Below are 19,031 nucleotides of genomic sequence, written 5' to 3' on the forward strand. Positions count from 1 at the left end.
GGGGATTTGTGTGAGGCAGGGGTGAGAAGGTTGGGGGCTTTCTGTTTTTGTAGTTTTGGAAGATACAGGGGGAGGAGAGGAAGGTCCTGCTTGTCATATACCATACTGTATACTTAGGCCTTAACGAAGAGGTCAGAGAGGCTTTATCCTAGTACAAGAAGAATACACCTAAGCTGAGAATAGAGCCAGGATTTTAACAAGATCTGCAACAGTGATTGGGAGCCTCCTTTTGTCTGGTGTTCAGCCACTCACGTTACCACAGCAGGTGCTCCAAGGTGCTAGCCAGTTGATTCTCTGAAGTTGGGTGATGAGCCAGGGGCACGCTTGAAGAATATTCTGGGCTATTTAGGAAATTCAGGAAGGATGACCTGTGGCAGGTGTCATCCAGAAAGCAGGCTGGGCTTGTGCTTAAAAACCTGATGAGATAATTTAATTCAGCAAGATATTAAATAAAGAGGGCAAAACATACTGATAATACACTGTGCACTAAAGGGGAAGCAGGAAATTACTAAGCATCGTCTGGATTTTTTATCTGTTCAGTTGCCTATGAGGGTCATGTTATGTCACAGTCAAGGGAAAAAGGGACTTTGTCTTTTGATCATGTACTTCTAATGGAAAGAAATGCAGGGGTTATCCTTTTTCTAAAATTTTCTTCCCAGAGTGGGAGAGTGTTCTAAAGCATATTTGAAAATTATTTATATCTACACTTTCTAAATAATCCACACAAATTTATTTGCTCACTTATATTTGCCCTTAAAAAGCACAGAGAAGTTGAATCTGATTTTCATATTAAAGGAATTATACCCTTTTACAAGGCATAATTCCTTTAAGATGAAAGGTATATATCTACAAAAGGTATATATATCTATGGAAGGATATACATTTCACAAAAAAATATTGTCAAACTAGATGCTGGGGACATTTATTCTTTCTAATAAATTTATGTGAATGCATTACTTATCTTTGACTTGTCAGGCAAAGAGTTTCAGAGGAGGAAAATAGATATTGATGAAATTCTCCAAACAGGAAAATTTTTTATAGGTTGTGGAGAATAAATAGGGTTTTAAGAACAATTATCTTTTCCCATTTATACCAGTAGCAAATCTTCATAAGAAATTGAAATGTTCCAGAAATATATAATGTATAAAATGCAGGTTCTCCTTAAGTTTACCCCCAACTGATACTCATAGTGAATTTTTTTTTTTTTTTTTAAGACAGAGTCTCACTCTGTCGCCAGGCTGGAGTGCAGTGGCATGATCTCGGCTCACTGCAACTTCTACCACCTGGGTTCAAGTGATTCTCCTGCCTCAGCCTCCTAAGTAGCTGGGACTAACAGGCACATGCCACCATGCCCAGCTAATTTTTGTATTTTTAGTACAGATGGGTTTTCACCATGTTGGCCAGGATGGTCTCGATCTCTTGACCTCGTGATCCGCCTGCCTCGGCCTCCCAAAGTGCTAGGATTACAGGTGTGAGCCACCGTGCCCGGCCAACATTTTTAAGATAATAATTTTCACAAAAATAATCATACCATATCTTTTGTAACTTTTTATTTTACTCAATATACCTTTAGCATCTCTTAGTTTCTAAAAACTGGGTGGTATTTTAATGAATAGACATATAAAAATTTAAATTCCAAATGTTAGGCATTCAAGTTTCCAAATTTAAATAAATAGCGCTTCTTTGTACATACGTTCAAACATTTATGTAAGCATTTCTATATGGATAATTCCAAGAAGCTAAGTTGTTGAATCAAGGGGTATGGACAACTTCTTACCTTCTAAATAAGTCTTACCTTCTAAAAATGTAAAACTAAGTATGCCTGTATATCCACACACCTCCTAACACTGAATATTATAAATCGTTTGTCTTTAGCAATCTTAAAAATCTTTCTTGTTTTGTTTAAATTCTTATTAGTGAACCTTTTCATATTCATTATTCTTAATTTTGTGTTCTATAAATGTCACGTGAGTCTGTGTGAAGAGAGTCCACCAACAGGCTTTGTGTGAGCAACAAGGCTGTTTATTTCACTTGGGTGCAAGTGGGCTGAGTCCAAAAAGAGAGTCAGCAAAGGGAGATAGGGGTGGCGCAGTTTTATAGGATTTGGGTAGGTAGTGGAAAATTACAGTTAAAGGTGGTTATCTCTTGTGGGCAGGGGCGGGGGTCACAAGGTGCCAAGGTGCTGGGTGGGGAGATCATGAGACTCACTGTCGGGGGCAGGCGAATGTCACAAGGTCGACTGATTAATTGGGGTGGGGCAGGAACAAATCTCAACGGTGGAATGCCATCTTTTGTGGTTCTTCAGTTGCTCCAGGTCATCTGGATGTATACGTGGCGGTCACAGGGGCTATGATGGCTTAGTATCATATTGTCAGAGGCCTGACAATAAATGCATGCAGGTTAAGTACTTTGTCTATTTTTCTATTGGCTTGTTCATATTTTTATTTTTTGGTAAGATAAAAGGTCTTTGTATATCAGGAAAATCAGCTGTGTCTTTTAGATGTGTGGCATATTTTACTTTTAGTTTATATTTTATTTTTACTTTTTTCATTCAGATATTTCAATTTTACAAGGCCAGTTTCATTTATCTTTTCCTCCATGGCCTTTTCAGTTTTATGTCTTTAGGGGTTTGTGTTATTCTTAAAAAGGCCCTTCCCATTCCAGCTTTCCAACCTGTCTCCCTGCTTCTGCCCTTGCCCAACCCCTTCACATTCAAGTCTACTCTTAACATAGCAGCCCAAATAATAATTTCAATACCCAAGTTTAATCATGTTACTTCTCTACTCAGAAATCTCAAATGAGCCATGCTGGGTAGCTCACACCTGTAGCTCCAGCTACTCAGGAGGCTGAGGCCAGAGGATCACTTGAGCTCAGGAGTTTCAGGCTGCAGTGAGCTATGATCGCACCACTCACTGCACTCCAGTCTGGGTGACAGAGTGAGACCCACCTCCTAAAACAAAGGAAAAGGAAAGAAAAGAGAAAAGAAAATAAACTGAGTAGCTTATCATTTTATCATTTTAGAGTAAAAATACCCTTGCACTCACCCAAGGCTCTCACTATCTCTCCACCCAACGCTCTTTTGCTCACTCAGCTCCAGAAAAACAAGCATCCTTCCTTTGCCCAAAATACTTAAAACACACTCCACTCCACTCCAGGCTTTTGCATTTGTTATCCCTCTCCCTGAAACATCTTTATCCCTGATGGCCCATTCCCTCAGCTCCCTCAATCTTTGCTCAAATGTCAGTTTCCTAGTCAGGTCCTCCATGAATATCCTATTTAAATTGCATCACTTCATTCTCACCCCAAATTCCCTATTTCCTTTATTTTCTCCTTAGAACTGATATCCACCGTCTATACACTATGTATATTTTTTGGTTTATTGCCTGCCTCCCCACCACACACACACACACACATACACACACACACAAGATTATAAATTCCATGAAAGGAAGGGCATTGTTTTGCTCAAAATTAGTTCCAGCTTCCACAATAGTGCCTGGCATAGTAGATAAATCAATATTTGTATAAGAAAGGGGAAGAGGGAGTAAAAAACTAAGAGCATTTTTCACCTATCAGTTTGGCAAAGATCAAAATATTTTATAACACTGTGTTGACAAGTATAGGTAAATAAGAATACTGCTAGTAGATTCTATGATTGGTGATTTGGCATTAACAAAAGTACAAATTTCCCCATTCTATGCTGTAGTAATTCCCTTTCTAGACATACAGACTATGGATATATCCTTACACATGAAAAATGATGTGAGTTCACAGTAAGTTATTGCAGCAATGTTTGAAAAAGAATTGGAAACAACCTCATGACCACCAATGGGGTACTTTTTAACAAATTATAGAACATAATACACAGTTGAATACCGTGCAGTTGTTTAAAAAAGAGCAAGATCAAGGAAACACTTATGTACAGCCTTTGCCAAGACCACTTGGTAAAAAGAAAAATAAGAAAGGTACAGAAGTGCTACTATTTGTGCAGAGGGGAAAAAGCACGGACTATCTATAACGGTGTAATATATCTACGGAAGGATATACAAGTCACGAAAAATATTGTCAAACTAGACGCTGGGGGACATTTACTCCTTTTAATAAATGTATGTGAATGCATTACTTATCCATATTACTCAATAATTAAACCGAAAAACGTTTTAAAGAAGTACAAATAAGACTTGCTCGCAGATCCCGCAGTCCCATCAATACGGGGCGTAAAAGCCTGGTCCTCCACTGGCTAGGGCCGAGGAGGCAAGCCCTGAAGCTGCCACAGAGGCGAAGCTTCCTAGAGCGGCCCGGAAGTGCCCGGCTGAAGCGGCCGGGCGCCGATTGGTGTCTTTGAGTCTAGTCTTTGTTCGGGGCTGTCCAAAGGACGCTAGCTGTTGCACCTGTTCCTCCCTGCGCGTAAGGTGAGTGTCTCCCGGCTCCCAGGTGGAGAAAAGGGGACAAGGCGCAGCTGTGGTCAGCAGCAACACCCTCCCCACACCTCCCTGTCGCGGGCAGAGTGTAACACTCCTGTCCCTCCCTCCGTCCCCCAACAGATCTACAGGAGAGGAGTTGGCCCAACCTTCCGGGAGAGGATGGGTGGAAGGGGGACACTGGTTGCGGGTTCCTTTGCAGAGGCATCTGTCTGATCCCCTTCCAGGGTTGGCACACATATCCTATAACCAGTGAATCCTGGGGGCACAAGCTGGCCCGTGCATCTCATGGTAACAGAATGAAGAGCCTTTTAACAAAGCCGTTAATAATACTTGGCGTTTATTTAGTGCTTACTAGTGCCCGCTGCCATGCCAGGGACGTTGCATACGTTCTCATGTAATCTGTATATCAACCCTGTAACACACATGAGAATTGTACCTGAGGATCTGTAGTTCTAGTCCAGATAAATAACTTCCTCTAAGTTACACAATAGAGCACAGATTCAAATCATACCCCTGCGTCACTGTTTTTTGTTTTGTTTTGTTTTGTTTCAGCTTCCTATAAGACTGTTTTCTCTGATTGACTTCTGGTGGCTTGGCTTCATTATGATGTGTTAATGTTCACAGAAATGTTTGTAATTTCTCTATGGTAACAACTTTTTATGCCTTAGGAGTGTCTCTGAGGCAGGATTCTAAGAGATTCTCTTTGACTCAATCCCAGATAGAGGATAAATCTCCTGGCAAAGCCCAGAATGACCACAGCCCTGGAACCTGAGGACCAAAAAGGACTTCTGATAATTAAGGCAGAGGACCATTACTGGGGACAGGATTCCAGCTCACAAAAGTGCAGTCCTCACAGGAGGGAACTCTATAGACAACACTTCAGGAAGCTCTGCTATCAGGATGCACCTGGACCCCGTGAAGCTCTTACCCAGCTGTGGGAGCTCTGCCGTCAGTGGCTGAGGCCAGAATGCCACACCAAGGAGCAGATTTTAGACCTGCTGGTGCTAGAACAGTTCCTGAGCATTCTTCCTAAAGACCTGCAAGCATGGGTGCATGCACACCATCCAGAGACTGGAGAGGAGGCAGTGACAGTACTGGAGGATCTGGAGAGAGAGCTTGATGAACCTGGAAAGCAGGTGTGAAGGGGCAGTCATCTGGCTGTGAGTGATCAGGGGATATGGACGGAGCCAAAGCAAAAGGCATATGAAAGAACATCTGAAAATATTTATCCTCTAAAGAACAAGGCATAGGAAGGGACCTGACTACCTATGTCAAATAATTAAAGTGTGGCTGGGTAAAGAGAGGAGAGTCACTAGACTGATTCTATGCCTGTTTGGAAGGCTAGGATCAGTGGGAAGTTACCAAAAGGCAATCAGGTATCAGAGGAAAAGAAATAATTTTCTGCCATTCATAGATACCCATAAATAAAACAGGCTACCCCATAAGAAACTCCCTTTCCATATAGGTATTCAAGTGGAGATTCAAGTAAATGTCAAGGATATTGCAGAATAGGCCTGTCCAACAGAAATATAATGCAAGCTGTATATGTATTTAAATTTTCTAGTAGCCACATTAAAAAAAGGTGAAATATATTTTATTTAGCCCACAATATTTAATCATGTAATCAATATTTTTTAATGAGGTATTTTAGATATTTGTGTTTTAAATTTTCAAAATTTGGTATGTATCTTACATTTAGCTTATCTCATTTGTACTAGCCATATTTTAAGTACTCAGTAACCACATTTTGCTAGTGACTACCATATCGGATAGCATGGTTATAGAAGAAATGCTCCCATTTGCTGGAAGTTGGGCTAGATGATTTTTTAAGCTACCTTCCAAATCCCAGTGCTCTGATCCTGGACTTCTGCACATCAATGAAAGAAGAGACATTGAATTTTACTCTCTAGTGTCCTGAATTGTAGAGATTAGCCTCTGTTCCTTCTCCTAGCCATTATTGCCATTTACAATGAAATGAGAATTTGTCCCCCCTTTCTATGTCCCTGGAAGATGTTTCATTTGATTGTTTTATCTGAAGTTACTTAAGTTTCCATAAAATTCACCTTACACACCTCATTTTCCCTAGGTCCCAGGCAATTCAGAAAGACAGGACATACTCATGGACAAGTTGGCCCCCTTGGGAAGGCCATATGAATCACTGACTGTCCAGCTCCATCCCAAAAAGACCCAGCTGGAGCAGGAAGCTGGGAAACCACAAAGGAATGGTAAGCAGGAACAGTTCTGAGTGTATGAGGGCAGAGGTACTTCTTTAGGTTAGAGGAAAACTTTCTCACTTTCATCTTCTCCTTTTAAAGATTTCCTGCTTGTCCTCCACCTCACTATGGATAATTTTATCCTCTTCTTACCCTTGCTCCATGATGGAGTTATATTTTAGTTTCTCACTAGACAAAAAAGCTGTTATTTGGCCCAAGGGATGAGGATGGAGTTTATTTAATATCTTTATAATTCTGTTGTTATCTAATGATTCTTGTTCCAAATCCCCCTAAATTTCCATTTTGAGACAGGAGAACTTATGGCACTCTGTATTAGTCAGCGAGGCCTGCCATACAGAATACCATAGACTTATGGGTGGCTTAACAGAAATTTATTTTCTCACAGTTCTGGAGGCTGGAAGTCCAAGATGAAGATGCTTACAGGGTTAGTTACTAGTAAGGCTACTCTCCTTGGCTTGCAGACTTCTTGCTGTGTCTTCACATGGCCTTTCTCTGTACACACACACTCCTGGTGTCTCTTCCTCTTGTAAGGACACTAGTACTATTGGATTAGGGTCCTACCCTTATGACCTCATTCAACCTTAATTACTTCATTAAAGCCCTATCGTCATATACAGTAATGTTTGAAAGGGGTTAGGGCTTCAATGTATGAATTTGTGGAGGAAGACAAGTCAATCTATAACACATTCCCATGATGAAAGAAGTAGGGAAGAGAGACAATGATCAGTCAATACAGCAAAGTTTCTTGTTTTTATCTGCATGTCAAATTAATTGGGTTTTGTCCCCCATCCCAGCTCCCTAATTACAAACTAGGGTGTCTAGTGTATCCCCAGGCTACATTAAAAAGCAGGTGAATTTTAAATTCCAGTTTGTCCAAACCCTACCTTTTTCAGTGCTCACCACTCTTTCTCTAGAGGCTCTCATGTCTAATAATGCCTCTCCGGGTAGTTCCTTATACTCTAGCCTATTTTGTATTCTTACTACTTAAGTTTTACCAATATAGTTCTCCCATCCTGTAGGATCCCTACCAGAAGATTTGTCTAATCTGAAAAATTATTTTGAGCTAAGATGTTCCTAGCTGCTATCTGGAAAGGATGACATTTAATTATATTTAATGTAAAGAAGCCTTTCAGTGCTTTAACTCTAGGAGTGGAGTGCTGGTTACTGTTTGGCTTTAGAAGTGATGTTAAGAACCTCCTATCTGTTCTTTTTTATTTTTATTTTATTTTATTTTTTTTAGAGGAGAGGTCTCACTATGTTTCCCAGGCTTGTCTCAAACTCCTGGGCTCAAGTGATCTTTCCACCTTAGCTTCCCAAAGTGCTAGGATTATAAGCATGAGCCACTGTGCCTGGCTCAACCTGTATTTTGATTCATTCATCTTTCATTGAGCATTTACTAAATAGCAGCTATATGCTAGGCACTATACTAAATGTTAGGAATCCAAAGGTTAGACACTTACATTACTTCTCTTCAAGAAGCAGGAGAGTGAGCACTTACAATAGTGTAATAATTACCATACTAGAGATACACTGTGAACTACAAAGAGGATAGCTATCCCTGAGGTGCGCCTGCAAAAGTATCACAGAGTAGGCTTGCTTGAGCTGAGAAGGTCAGGTGGGAGCTGAAAGGGGGTGACATTTTAGGCAAAGAAACAGTGAAAAAAAATAGCATCAGAGAATAACATTCTAAGAATAGCAACTGCTCTGAGTTTGATTCTGATAAGGAGTCGTCTGTGGGAGGGAAAATCAGCAATGTGTGTTTTAATAAACGATCCAGCTGATTCTGATGCACAATAAGGTTAGAAACCACCAAGCTAGGATTTAGACAGGAGGTGATGACAGCAAGGACATCAGTTTCAGGAAAAAATATTTTACCCAGCATATACACTGACTATCCACTGTCATTTCCTATTCCTTTTCATTCCTCTATTTACTCTGACCTGCATGTTGTCATGCTTCCTGCTTCCAGCTAATTATTATCCTTCAAACACACTCCTCTCCTTGGATGGTTCCTATTCACTATATTCCTCTCAGACCCCAAATCCTATTATCCTCTCCATTCACTTTTACTTGATTTTACTTGCCACCTATGTTTCAGGCCCCTGCATGTTTCTCCCAAACTTTTACCTCCCTCCCCATCTCTGTTCTCCAGTCTCTCTAATTATCCTTGGCATATCTATAGTCCCCTCATTTATCCTTCTTCCCTTACACAGTATTGCTAACTTATCTCTTGAGCTCTATTTTTGCCTTTTCTTCTCTTAATCTACTCTCAAACAACTTGTTCTGCTGGTATCTTCCTTAATTCTTAATTTCTTCCTTACATTGTGACTCTGTGCTATGATGATACCAAAAATAAGATGGTACCAAATATTTGATATGTGTGTTGTATGTGACTTCTCATTATTTTATAACACATTTATAACATTTACATGTTCTTTCTTCCATAGGCTGTTTGCTTCTCAAACATAGAATAGGACCCGTTTGTGTACTGTTTGTTTGTTACAGGTGATAAAACTAGGACTAAGAATGAAGAGTTGTTCCAGAAGGAAGATATGCCCAAAGACAAGGAATTCCTTGGGGAGATAAATGACAGACTGAACAAAGATACTCCTCAGCATCCTAAGTCCAAAGATATTATTGAAAATGAGGGCAGATCAGAATGGCAACAGAGGGAAAGAAGACGATATAAATGTGATGAATGTGGGAAAAGTTTCAGTCATAGCTCAGACCTTAGTAAACACAGGAGAACTCACACGGGAGAGAAGCCCTATAAATGTGATGAGTGTGGAAAAGCCTTCATTCAGCGCTCACATCTCATTGGACATCATAGAGTACACACGGGAGTAAAACCCTATAAATGTAAAGAATGTGGGAAAGACTTCAGTGGGCGCACAGGTCTTATTCAGCATCAGAGAATCCACACAGGTGAAAAACCCTATGAATGTGATGAGTGTGGAAGGCCTTTCCGAGTAAGTTCAGCTCTTATTAGACATCAAAGAATTCATACCGCAAATAAACTCTACTAATATAGTAGTAATATCAAAAGTTCTTTAGACACTCAGGCCTAACTAGTTATCAAAGAATCTATTTTAGAAACCTTGAGTTTCCTCAATGTGGTCAAAGCTTCAGTCATCATTAAACTTCTCTGGACCAAAGAATCTACCTGAGTAAAATATCCTTTTATTTCAAATTAGTTCAGTTTTGAGGGGGAATCAAGAATTCTTTCAGAAAGCCTTGTCCACTGACAACACTGCTCACCTGCAGCCCAAGATCAATGGTTCCTGGATGAAAGACAGTGAATTAATTCTGTCTCTGCTCCAGGTCCTTTTTAGTTGACCATTCAGTGTCTGACTTTAGGCAAGACAAGACATACACATTTTTCTCTGCCTTCATTTCCCCTTCTGTAAAGTACAGATGATAATAGAGGCTTACCAGGTATGTTTTGACAAGTTAAAACTGATGAAAACTACTTTTGAGATTAAGATATAAAACAATGCTAATTATTTGTTTTCCATCATTACTCATATAATAGCCTCAACATCCCTTTTTTATCTTAAAATGGGGAGTATGATTATTTTTTGGAAATTTTTGTTTGCCAATGATAAAGAATAAGCCATCAGAAGACAGGAGGCCAGCCTGGTCAACACAGCGAGACCCCACCTCTACAGAAACTTAAGAAAAATTAGCTAGGCATGGTGGCACACACCTGTAGTTCCACCCAACTATTTAGGAGGCTGAGGTGGGAAGATCACTTGAACCCAGGAGTTCAAAGCTGTCGTGAGACGTGATCGCACCACTGCACCCCAGCCTAGGCAACAGCAAGACCTTATCTCAAAAAGAAGAAAAAAAGGCTGAGGAAAACAAAATGGAGGAGGAGGCAATCTGTGATCATTAGGAGCTGCTGGGGAGAGGAAGGGATCTATAACTAGATATAACTTCTTTTCTGGAATTCAGGTTATTTTAAACTGAGGGAGATAGGAAGGGGTTGGTCTAACTTGGTCCAGTTTGTCCAGATTGGTGGCCAGTACCCACGTTAACTCAAATAAAATGGAAAATTCAGTTCGTCACATTTCAAGTGCTCATAGCTACATGTTAGTGGCCACTATATTGGACAGCACAGATACACACCTTTTTTTTTTGCCCAGGCTGGAGTGATCCTCTGTTCACTGCAACCTCCACCTCCTGGGTTCAAGCGATTCTCCTGCCTCAGCCTCCTGAGTAGCTGAGATTACAGGCATGCACCACCATGCCTGGCTAATTTTTGTACTTTTATCAGGATTTTGCCATGTCAGCCAGGCTGGTCTCAAACTCAAGTGATCCGCCCACCTCATCCTCCCAAAGTGCTGGGATTAAAGGTGTGAGCCACCACACCTGGCCACATCTCTAATTTGAGAATCTTATAGCATAATAGGAATTGTGGCCATAGGCCTTGCACATTCAAATTCACACCACCAATCAAACTGCCAAGAGCAGAGCTCTGGTTCTTTACTTAGTTCTAGGAATAACGATCACCAAAACAATCAGGAAAGAAGTCATCTAATCTCTTCAAATCTCTTGTTTTCAATTAAGATATTTCAATTGAAGATATTTATTAAGAACAACTGCTTTATCATTGTGTTTAAGATCAGGAAAATTATAAGAATCATTTTTATGTCTATAACTGTAGGAAGATGAATCTTTTAAAAATAATAATAAAGAAAGAGTCTTGCTCCATTGTCCAGGCCGGAGTACAGTGGCACAATCATACCTCACTGCAGCCTTGAACTCCTGGCTGCAGCCTTGAACTCCTGGGCTCCAGCAATCCTCCCACCTCAGCCTTCCAAGTAGCTGGGACTACAAGTGCACACCACCATATCTGGATTTTTTTTTTTTTTTTTTTTTTTTGAGATAGGGTCTGACTATGTTACTCAGGCTAGTATCGAATTCCTGGCCTCAAACAATCCTCCCATCCTCCTCCCAAAGTGCTGGGATTACAGGCATGAGCCACCATGCCCAGCCAAGAAAATGAATCTTAAGGTATTTCTCATAATGCCCTAAAGATAAACTGAGCTTTTATGTCCCTTTAACATAATGGTCCTTTAAAAAAAATGTATATTTACTTTGAGTATCTTACATCAACACATTTTTTAAATGTCAGGTTTCACACGAATACTTGTTTTATGACTTACTATAATCACCTGAGTAATATTTCAAAGTATTTGAAACACTCAAAGAAAGGATTTTCTTTAATGGTCATGAAGAGAAAAGTAAAGTAAGAAATATTTAGTATTAGTATTAGAAACATCCTTATTTTAAAAATAAAGTTAGGTGCTTTCTGAATAATGGCTTTTCCCCTTTTACCTTTAGTCTTTCTGAGAAACACTACAATGCTTAGAAACTGTTCAGAGTCTTTAAAGGGGAAACTCATGTTTCTGATCCTTGAATTCAGGGAGGCTTCTGCAATGGTAAGAAAGATGATTTTGGCTATCCTAAGATTAGGTTTCCTAAAATTGGTAAACACATGACAGACTGATTTTCCTTAATCCTCTGTATGAGCAGTCCCCAACCTTTCTGGAACCAGGGACTGGTCTCGTGAAAGACAGTTTTTCCAGGGATAGGGAAGGGGGTATTGTTTCATTTATCATTAGATTTTCATAAGGAAAGCGCAACCTAGATCCCTCGCATGTGCAGTTCACGATAGGGTTTGCGATCCTGTGAGAATCTAATCCCACTGCTCATCTGACAGGAGGTAGAGCTCAGCTTTGCTTGCTCACTGGCCCCTCACCTCCTGCTTTCCTGGCCACGGTAGGGACTTGGGGACTCCTGCTATATATGACAGAACATTCCGTTCAGCTAGTAGTTTTGAATACCTATTATGTACAAAGAACTGTTCTAGCCTTAGAGTCCTGCACCCTTAAAGGCTGAGTGAAGAGTAGTCTGGAGCACTACAACCATTGTACCCTTTTTAGGTTTTATGTTGATTCCAAATTGCCACCACAGTGCCCACCACAGGTTTGGTCTAATGTTAACCAGAAGGGTAATGGTAAGAGTCAGGGAGGGACAGAAAGACATGGGGCCAGAGACAGCCTAGAATGGTGTAGGTAAGAGAAGAACAGTCAGTGGGATCTAGGATAACTGCAGGCAAAAGGCAAAAGAGGCATGAGGTCAAAGAAAATCTAAGTAGTTGCTGGTACTCTGGAGATGCAGGCAATGTCTTAGTAAGCATGTAGAAACCCACAGAAGAAACTGGTGGGAGTGCAACTAGTTGGAAAGAACACAGCTCAATCACAGCCACACCTCTTGGAAGAGGAGGTGTAATATGTTGGACACTGTATCAGTTCTAGCAGAGAGCTATCCTGAATGGACAGCACCTGGTCTGAAAAAAAAAAAAATACAAAACAAAACAAAACAAAAACCTGAACATGGAAAGCAGTTCCTCAGAGAGTTGTGTCAAAAGCAAATGTGTTATTGTTCTTCATATCTTTTTGGAGGGTTTTTTTTTCTGAGGGAGGAGGCAAGAATTTATATTTTGTAGTTTCATGGACTAACAAGACAGTAATTACAACAGACAGCTATAGGGAATATGGGGGACAGCTCTCTCAGACACAGATGGGTTGGTAGTGAACTGGCAATTCTAAGTAAGGGTGTCAACAGGTATGAATGGAAGAAATAGATGAGTGTTGAGGGAGGGTCTATAGGAGGTATCAGTGGGTATTGATGAAGAGGGGGAAAACGAGGAGAAAGGGATGAAAAGATAATAATTTGATGAAAAGAAAAGGATGAAAAGAGGAACAACTATAAAACAAGGGATGGAGATAGGAAAGATAGACAAGTGATTCTAATATATTGGCATCAATTGTTGGAGACAGTGGATCATATGATACAAGCCATATAAAGGTAAAAAGACCAGCTCCTGATCCCAAGGTGCTTTGAGTCTTATGTGTACAGCACACACTATATTATCTTTATTAAATGGTCTACATTCTCATCTTGAGCATGAAATTATTCTATTTTAGTCTGATCACAAAATCCATCAACAGTGGAAACAAATGTAATCTGAAATGCTTCAAAACAACCTGTTTTTCCCATGGTAATATCACAAGGGAGTTAGGCTGAGGTTTTAAAAGAGTGGGTATCTCAGTCTTTCTTACTCAGATCCTCTAGAGCAAGGTTTCTCAACCTTGAGAAACTATTTCTATTGACATTCTGGGCCAGACAATTCTTTGATGTCGGGGCTGTCCTCTGCACTGTAGGATGATGTTTAGCAGTATCCCTGGCCTCTACCCACTAGATGTCACTAGCACTTCCCACTTGTGATATCCAAAAATGTCTCCAGGCAATTTGATGGGCAGGCTGAGTGAGGCAAATGTCCCCTGAGAGGCAAAATCACCCCCAGTTGAGAACCCCTGCTCTATAGGAAAATAATCAGATTTCTACGACTCTTCCACATCATACACAATAAAATTCTACTTAGAAATGCTACATGTGGCCGGGCACAGTGGCTCAAGCCTGTAATCCCAGCACTTTGGGAGGCCGAGGTGGGTGGATCATCTGAGGTCGGGAATTCCAGACCATCCCGACCATCATGGTCAGGGTCTCTACTAACAATACAAAATTAGCCAGGCCTGGTGGTGCATACCTGTAATCCCAGCTACTCAGGAAGCTGAGGCAGGAAAGTTGCTTGAACCCAGGAGGCAGAGGTTGCGGTGAGCCGAGATCATCGTGCCATTATACTCCAGCCTGGGCAACAAGAGCAGAAACGCCATCTCAAAAAAAAAAAAAAACAAAAAAGAAAGAAAGAAATGCTACATGTGACCAGCACTACTGGACCCTTTTCCTATCCCAGAAAATTATTCCCAACATACCTAAAATCTATGCAGCCTTGATGCTAAAAAGTAGTCTACTTTAGAAAGCCTTACCTCATTTACTAGTGAGGACTAGTAATGTGACTTAAATGTGACTTGCATAAAGAGCTTACACTGCATTTTTGCAGACCTTCCCCTTCCCTCCTTGCCACACTTCTGGTGCAATTTTCTTCTTTGCCCCTTGACCCAATCATGAATATAGACATTTTATCCTTGATCTAAATCTGTGCTGTCCAGTGTAGTAGCCACGAGGTACATTTGGCTCTGCAACTGAGGAACTAAATTTTTAATTTTAATTAAACTTTAAAACTCATAATTCACTAGATAACTTTTAAGTATGTTTGAAATAATTTGGATATGTGAATCTATTTTTTTATTTTAAATTTTATGTAATCTCAATATAGATTATTTATGAAAATATAATATGTGAATTGAGATGTCCAATAAGTATAAACACACTGGCTTTCAAAAAATGGAATATAGGATATTTCATTAATAATTTTTATATTGATTAGATGTTGATATAGTAATATTTTGGATATGATGGTTTAAACTAAAGATAATTTCACCTGTCTTTTTACATTTTTAATATGGCTATTAATAAGAAGGTTTTAAATTACATAGGTGAATCCCATTATATTCCTATTTATTAGATAGAACTGACCTTCAGTTCTGCAGAAAACCATTCCACACGAAAGGGAGAGGTAATGCAAAGTCTCTGAGTAGGGATGAATTTGGTGTGTTACAGGAACTGAAAAAGGCCACGTGTTGAAAGCACTGGATTAAGGGGAAGGTGACCCAAGATTAGGTTAGAGAGGTGAACAGGGGCCAGGATGTGTATTCTAAACGTGATGGGGAACTACTAGAAGGGAGGAACATAATCCAATGTTTGTTTTTAAAAGATCATTCTGGCTCCTTAAAGAGGCAAGAATGAGAAAAGAGCAGAAGTAAGGAAATCAGTCCAGAAGCTACTGTAGTAACCCAAGTGAAAGAAGGTAGTGGCATGGACCATGGGTTCACAGTGGATATAAAGAGAAACAAATAGACTTAACGTACATTTTGGAGATGAAAATATAATCTTGCTCATTGTTGTAGATTCCTAAATTCTGCTTGAAAAGATGTTTCTGTATTAGGTTAAACAAATGAAATCCCTGTTTTTGTGGGTCAAAATGGTTAAATACCAGAAATGTAAAATGATTTAACCTGATAGAAACAAATAACGACAGAGAAGAATCAGAGGAATGATACAGGAGAAGGGACGTTGAAATCGGGCTTATTTATTAAAATGAAAATTTTTATTGTTCTCTTCTCCTTAAATCTCTCTGTGGAAGCCACCCTTATCAAAAAAAAAAAAAACCCCTTTGTTGAAAGGCAAATTGCCAACAAACCCGATAAGATTCAGAACAATGCTGCAATAACATATCTCTGTAGAAACTTATACTTCCATCTGGATAGCAAATTTCCTAAGATGATAAAACCAGGTTATCAATGAAAGGCCAGAGTACAGAACTTAAAGGAAGAATGCCTGGGTATGAATCTTTGTTCTGCCAGTTACTAGTTATATGACCTTGGCTAATACACTTTTCTCTCTGTGCCTCAGGTTCCCCATCTGTAAAACAGTATTATAATGATATCTACCTCATAAAGTAGGAATTAAATGAGTGACCGACCAAATGTGAAGGGTTTAGAACAGTGGCTGGCCCATAATGTTATAAAAGTCTTAGCCCCTAACAGCGCACTTAGATCTTTTTGTTAGCATTAAATTCAGCATTTTCTTCCTATCAAAGCTGCTTAAATCAGTTAACTGGCATTTGATCTTCGTGGGCTCATTGTATTGTTGCTGTTGTGTATGTTTTTAAATAATACTCGTAATCTTAACAATTAGCATAATTTTGAACCGCTCCCTAATACCTAACCCCAATCCCAAACCGGACGGTCGAGCCTATCCACCGGCAGAGAACACCACCCAATCTCGCCCTCACTCTGACACTCACCGGCCAGACCTTTTCTTCCGTCCGTTTTCTGCCTCTGGACCAGGGCCCAGCTCACGTAGCGTTTTCGGGGGCTGTTTAGGAACCGTTAGCAACCGGAAGTGGCTAGAGGTCGCGAGAGAACTGAAAAAGGGGACCGGCCTTTCCCAGCTGCCTAAGCACTTGGGTTCCGGCCTGGAAGGAGGCCCAGGGCTCCCACAAAGAGAAACAAGGGACCTATTTGGATGTATCCCAAGAAACACTGTCTGGCATCTGATTTGAACGAGGCTCGGCGCAGCCGGGCTCTTTTCGCAAAGTAGGCCCACTGCAGACCTGTGGGAACCTCCGGGATGCCTGGGGACCCGCATCTGCCGCTACCCGCAATTTCCTATCCCGACCCTCTCTGCAGTTGTCGACCCCGGCCGGCGGCTTTGAGCGTGGGGTCCCGCAGACCCTGGCACATAGGGGGCCGAAGCCGAGGGATCTTGGGGTAGAAGAGCGGTCCTATAGAGCTGCCGCTTCGGGAGAGCCCCCAATCGACCGCTGATGGGGAATGGAGGATTTTACTGTTTTATTGCAGCCCGCCCCCGGAGAAAGGCGGGCTCGGACGTTCTAGACTTTAGGATAGACTAGGGAGGGGCGCCGAGGAGCGTTCTTCCCTTTACGTCTCGCGGTCGCAGACTGTATTTGCTGGTGCCCTGCCCACTGTGATCTCGCAGGACCTTGCGGACTTACACGGAGACGAAAAGTGGTCTACTTTGAGCTTCCCTGATCCTTAGGGGAAATGAGTGTCCAAAGCGAAATAGGTGCACAGTGCCGGCGCTACAATTCTTTAAACCTGGATTCAAATTCTGACTCCACCACTCTCCAGTTAGGACTGAGGGCAATTTATTTTTAACTTCTCCAAGCCTCTGTTTACTCGTTTCTGTAACTCAGGCTAATAACGTAGTGTGTATTTCATAGGGTGGCTTTGACTATTAAGTGTGAGAGTGCATGTAAGAACAGTCTAAGGGCATTTCCCTGCCTTTCCCCTTGTCTGCTGTCACTCTCATCCGTGTCAGACAAATGGAATTAATTAACCGACTTCCGCTTTTCTGAAGCACGGGTAAAGAGTGAAGTGCAGGACTTGGGTAAAGGAAAAACCAAGAAGGATGCAAAAGATGGATGGTCATTGTGAGATCCACAGAGGTGCTCATCCCAGCACTTTCACCTCACTTGGCGTCTGTCACATGGTAGGTGCTTGATAAATACATGGGTGAATGAGGACCTACCTAAGGAGAAGGAATTATTGAATAAGACTAGAATTGAAGGGAGAGGATGAATCAGATTGATTAGCTACTTGACAAAAAAAGGCACACCACTCTTCCTGTCAGAAATGTATGGCACATCTGCATATTTCAAGGGCTGCCACTTACTGCAACTGGGAGGGAGATCTCAGAACCGACACCTCAACTACGGAAGCTTTAATCTATTGACAGCAAATGCAACATAGCAAGTAATATAAGACAGAATGTGATCAGTGCAAAATCGAATAATAAAGTCTTGAGAGGGGGTTAGTAGAATAATAGACGAGTGTTTAGATTGAGTAGTGAGCAATGAGATAAGTCCTTTGACTTGGGGGTACACGGGAATTATGACCAGGGGTATGGGATAGGGAGAAGGTCATTCTGGAAGGCAATAAAAGGCAGACAGGACGCTAGTGGTAGAAAAAAAGGAAAACACTTGTTTATCAATGTCAATCAATGGCGGAAGAATTACATATGACATATGCTATTGAGGAATACCTTTCAACCATTCAAATGACAAAAGGAGTGTCAGAACAACATATATTCCATTTTTGTTGAAAAAATTTGTTTATATAGATATAATTTGTGGGGTATTTGTACAGGAAAAGGATGCACTCCAAACTTAACAGTGATTACCCCATATTGAAAATTGTGAAACTTTTACCCTACTTGCAAGCTAACAATTTAACTTGCCACAGTTTTATGGATACTAACAGAAGACACTGGACTCCTGCGTCAGAGACAGAAGACTTTATTACTTAATAACACAGGCATCATAAGCTTTATATTCCCTTGTTCCCAAAGCTTATGTTCCCAAAGCCCACAGAGGGGCCTAAGCTTGGCATTCCCCTGCTAGGATGGAACAGTGGGTTTGCAACCTAGCAGAGGAATGCCAAGCTTAGGAAGCCCAACCTTTGCTCAGCCTTGCCCCAGAATGAGCCATTATCTTTATTATCCTGGTCAGGAAACAACTGTGCTCTAGAAGGAGATACAAACATCCTTGAAAAGCTAACCTCAAAGAAAAATCTACCATAAGACTAGGAGTAATTTGAGAAGCCATTAAAGAATTATCTCCCAACATTCTAGGTAAATACTATTTGAGGGTGGAGATGTCAGCTTTTAAGAATTTTATATAATATTAATCTTTATCATGTTTCATTTATTTTTAAAAATACAAAAAATAAAAGGCAAGCATAGAAGTTTAAATTTTACTTAGAGATAAGGAACCACTCAGGGTTAGTGATTGGAAGAATGATAATGATATTTAAGGACC

The 19,031-nt window shown here is 40.7% G+C and overlaps 2 protein-coding genes across 16 annotated transcripts in view; one reads left to right on the top strand and one right to left on the bottom strand.

Moving 5' to 3' along the window:
• Positions 1-16,840, bottom strand: part of LOC101135047 (uncharacterized) — a 44,755-nt gene extending 27,915 nt beyond the window's left edge. For 2 of the 13 annotated variants that reach the window (XR_008680694.2, XR_008680693.2), the window contains exons 1-3: positions 16,497-16,659; positions 14,277-14,403; positions 2,823-2,950 (exon numbers count right to left, since the gene is read on the bottom strand). Coding sequence is in view for 1 of the 13 variants with exons in the window: in XM_055390524.2 (XP_055246499.1) it covers positions 16,497-16,840 (344 nt within the window). In the remaining 12 variants the exon portion in view is untranslated. Of the gene's footprint in view, positions 1-252; positions 417-2,078; positions 2,951-14,276; positions 14,404-16,496 lie in introns of those variants that run through there. The other 11 variants (XR_008680687.2, XR_010134220.1, XR_008680690.2 and 8 more) reach the window with 11 other exon arrangements.
• ZSCAN16 (zinc finger and SCAN domain containing 16) lies at positions 4,292-10,565 on the top strand. 3 transcript variants are annotated; one of them, XM_004043487.3, is made up of 4 exons: positions 4,292-4,412; positions 5,143-5,560; positions 6,511-6,649; positions 9,164-10,565. In XM_004043487.3, exons 2-4 carry the CDS (start codon positions 5,174-5,176, stop codon positions 9,682-9,684), a joined length of 1,047 nt encoding a protein of 348 aa, XP_004043535.1. In that variant the 5' UTR covers positions 4,292-4,412; positions 5,143-5,173; the 3' UTR covers positions 9,685-10,565. The 3 variants fall into 3 exon arrangements, with proteins under 3 accessions (XP_004043535.1, XP_055246497.1, XP_055246498.1); XM_055390522.2 differs by having other exon boundaries at positions 4,306-4,412; positions 9,106-10,565; XM_055390523.2 differs by lacking the exon at positions 4,292-4,412 and having other exon boundaries at positions 4,900-5,560; positions 9,106-10,565.
• Positions 16,841-19,031: the final 2,191 nt, after the last annotated feature.

This window comes from Gorilla gorilla, chromosome 5, assembly GCF_029281585.2.
Source record: "Gorilla gorilla gorilla isolate KB3781 chromosome 5, NHGRI_mGorGor1-v2.1_pri, whole genome shotgun sequence".
NCBI classification, from domain to species: domain Eukaryota; kingdom Metazoa; phylum Chordata; class Mammalia; order Primates; family Hominidae; genus Gorilla; species Gorilla gorilla.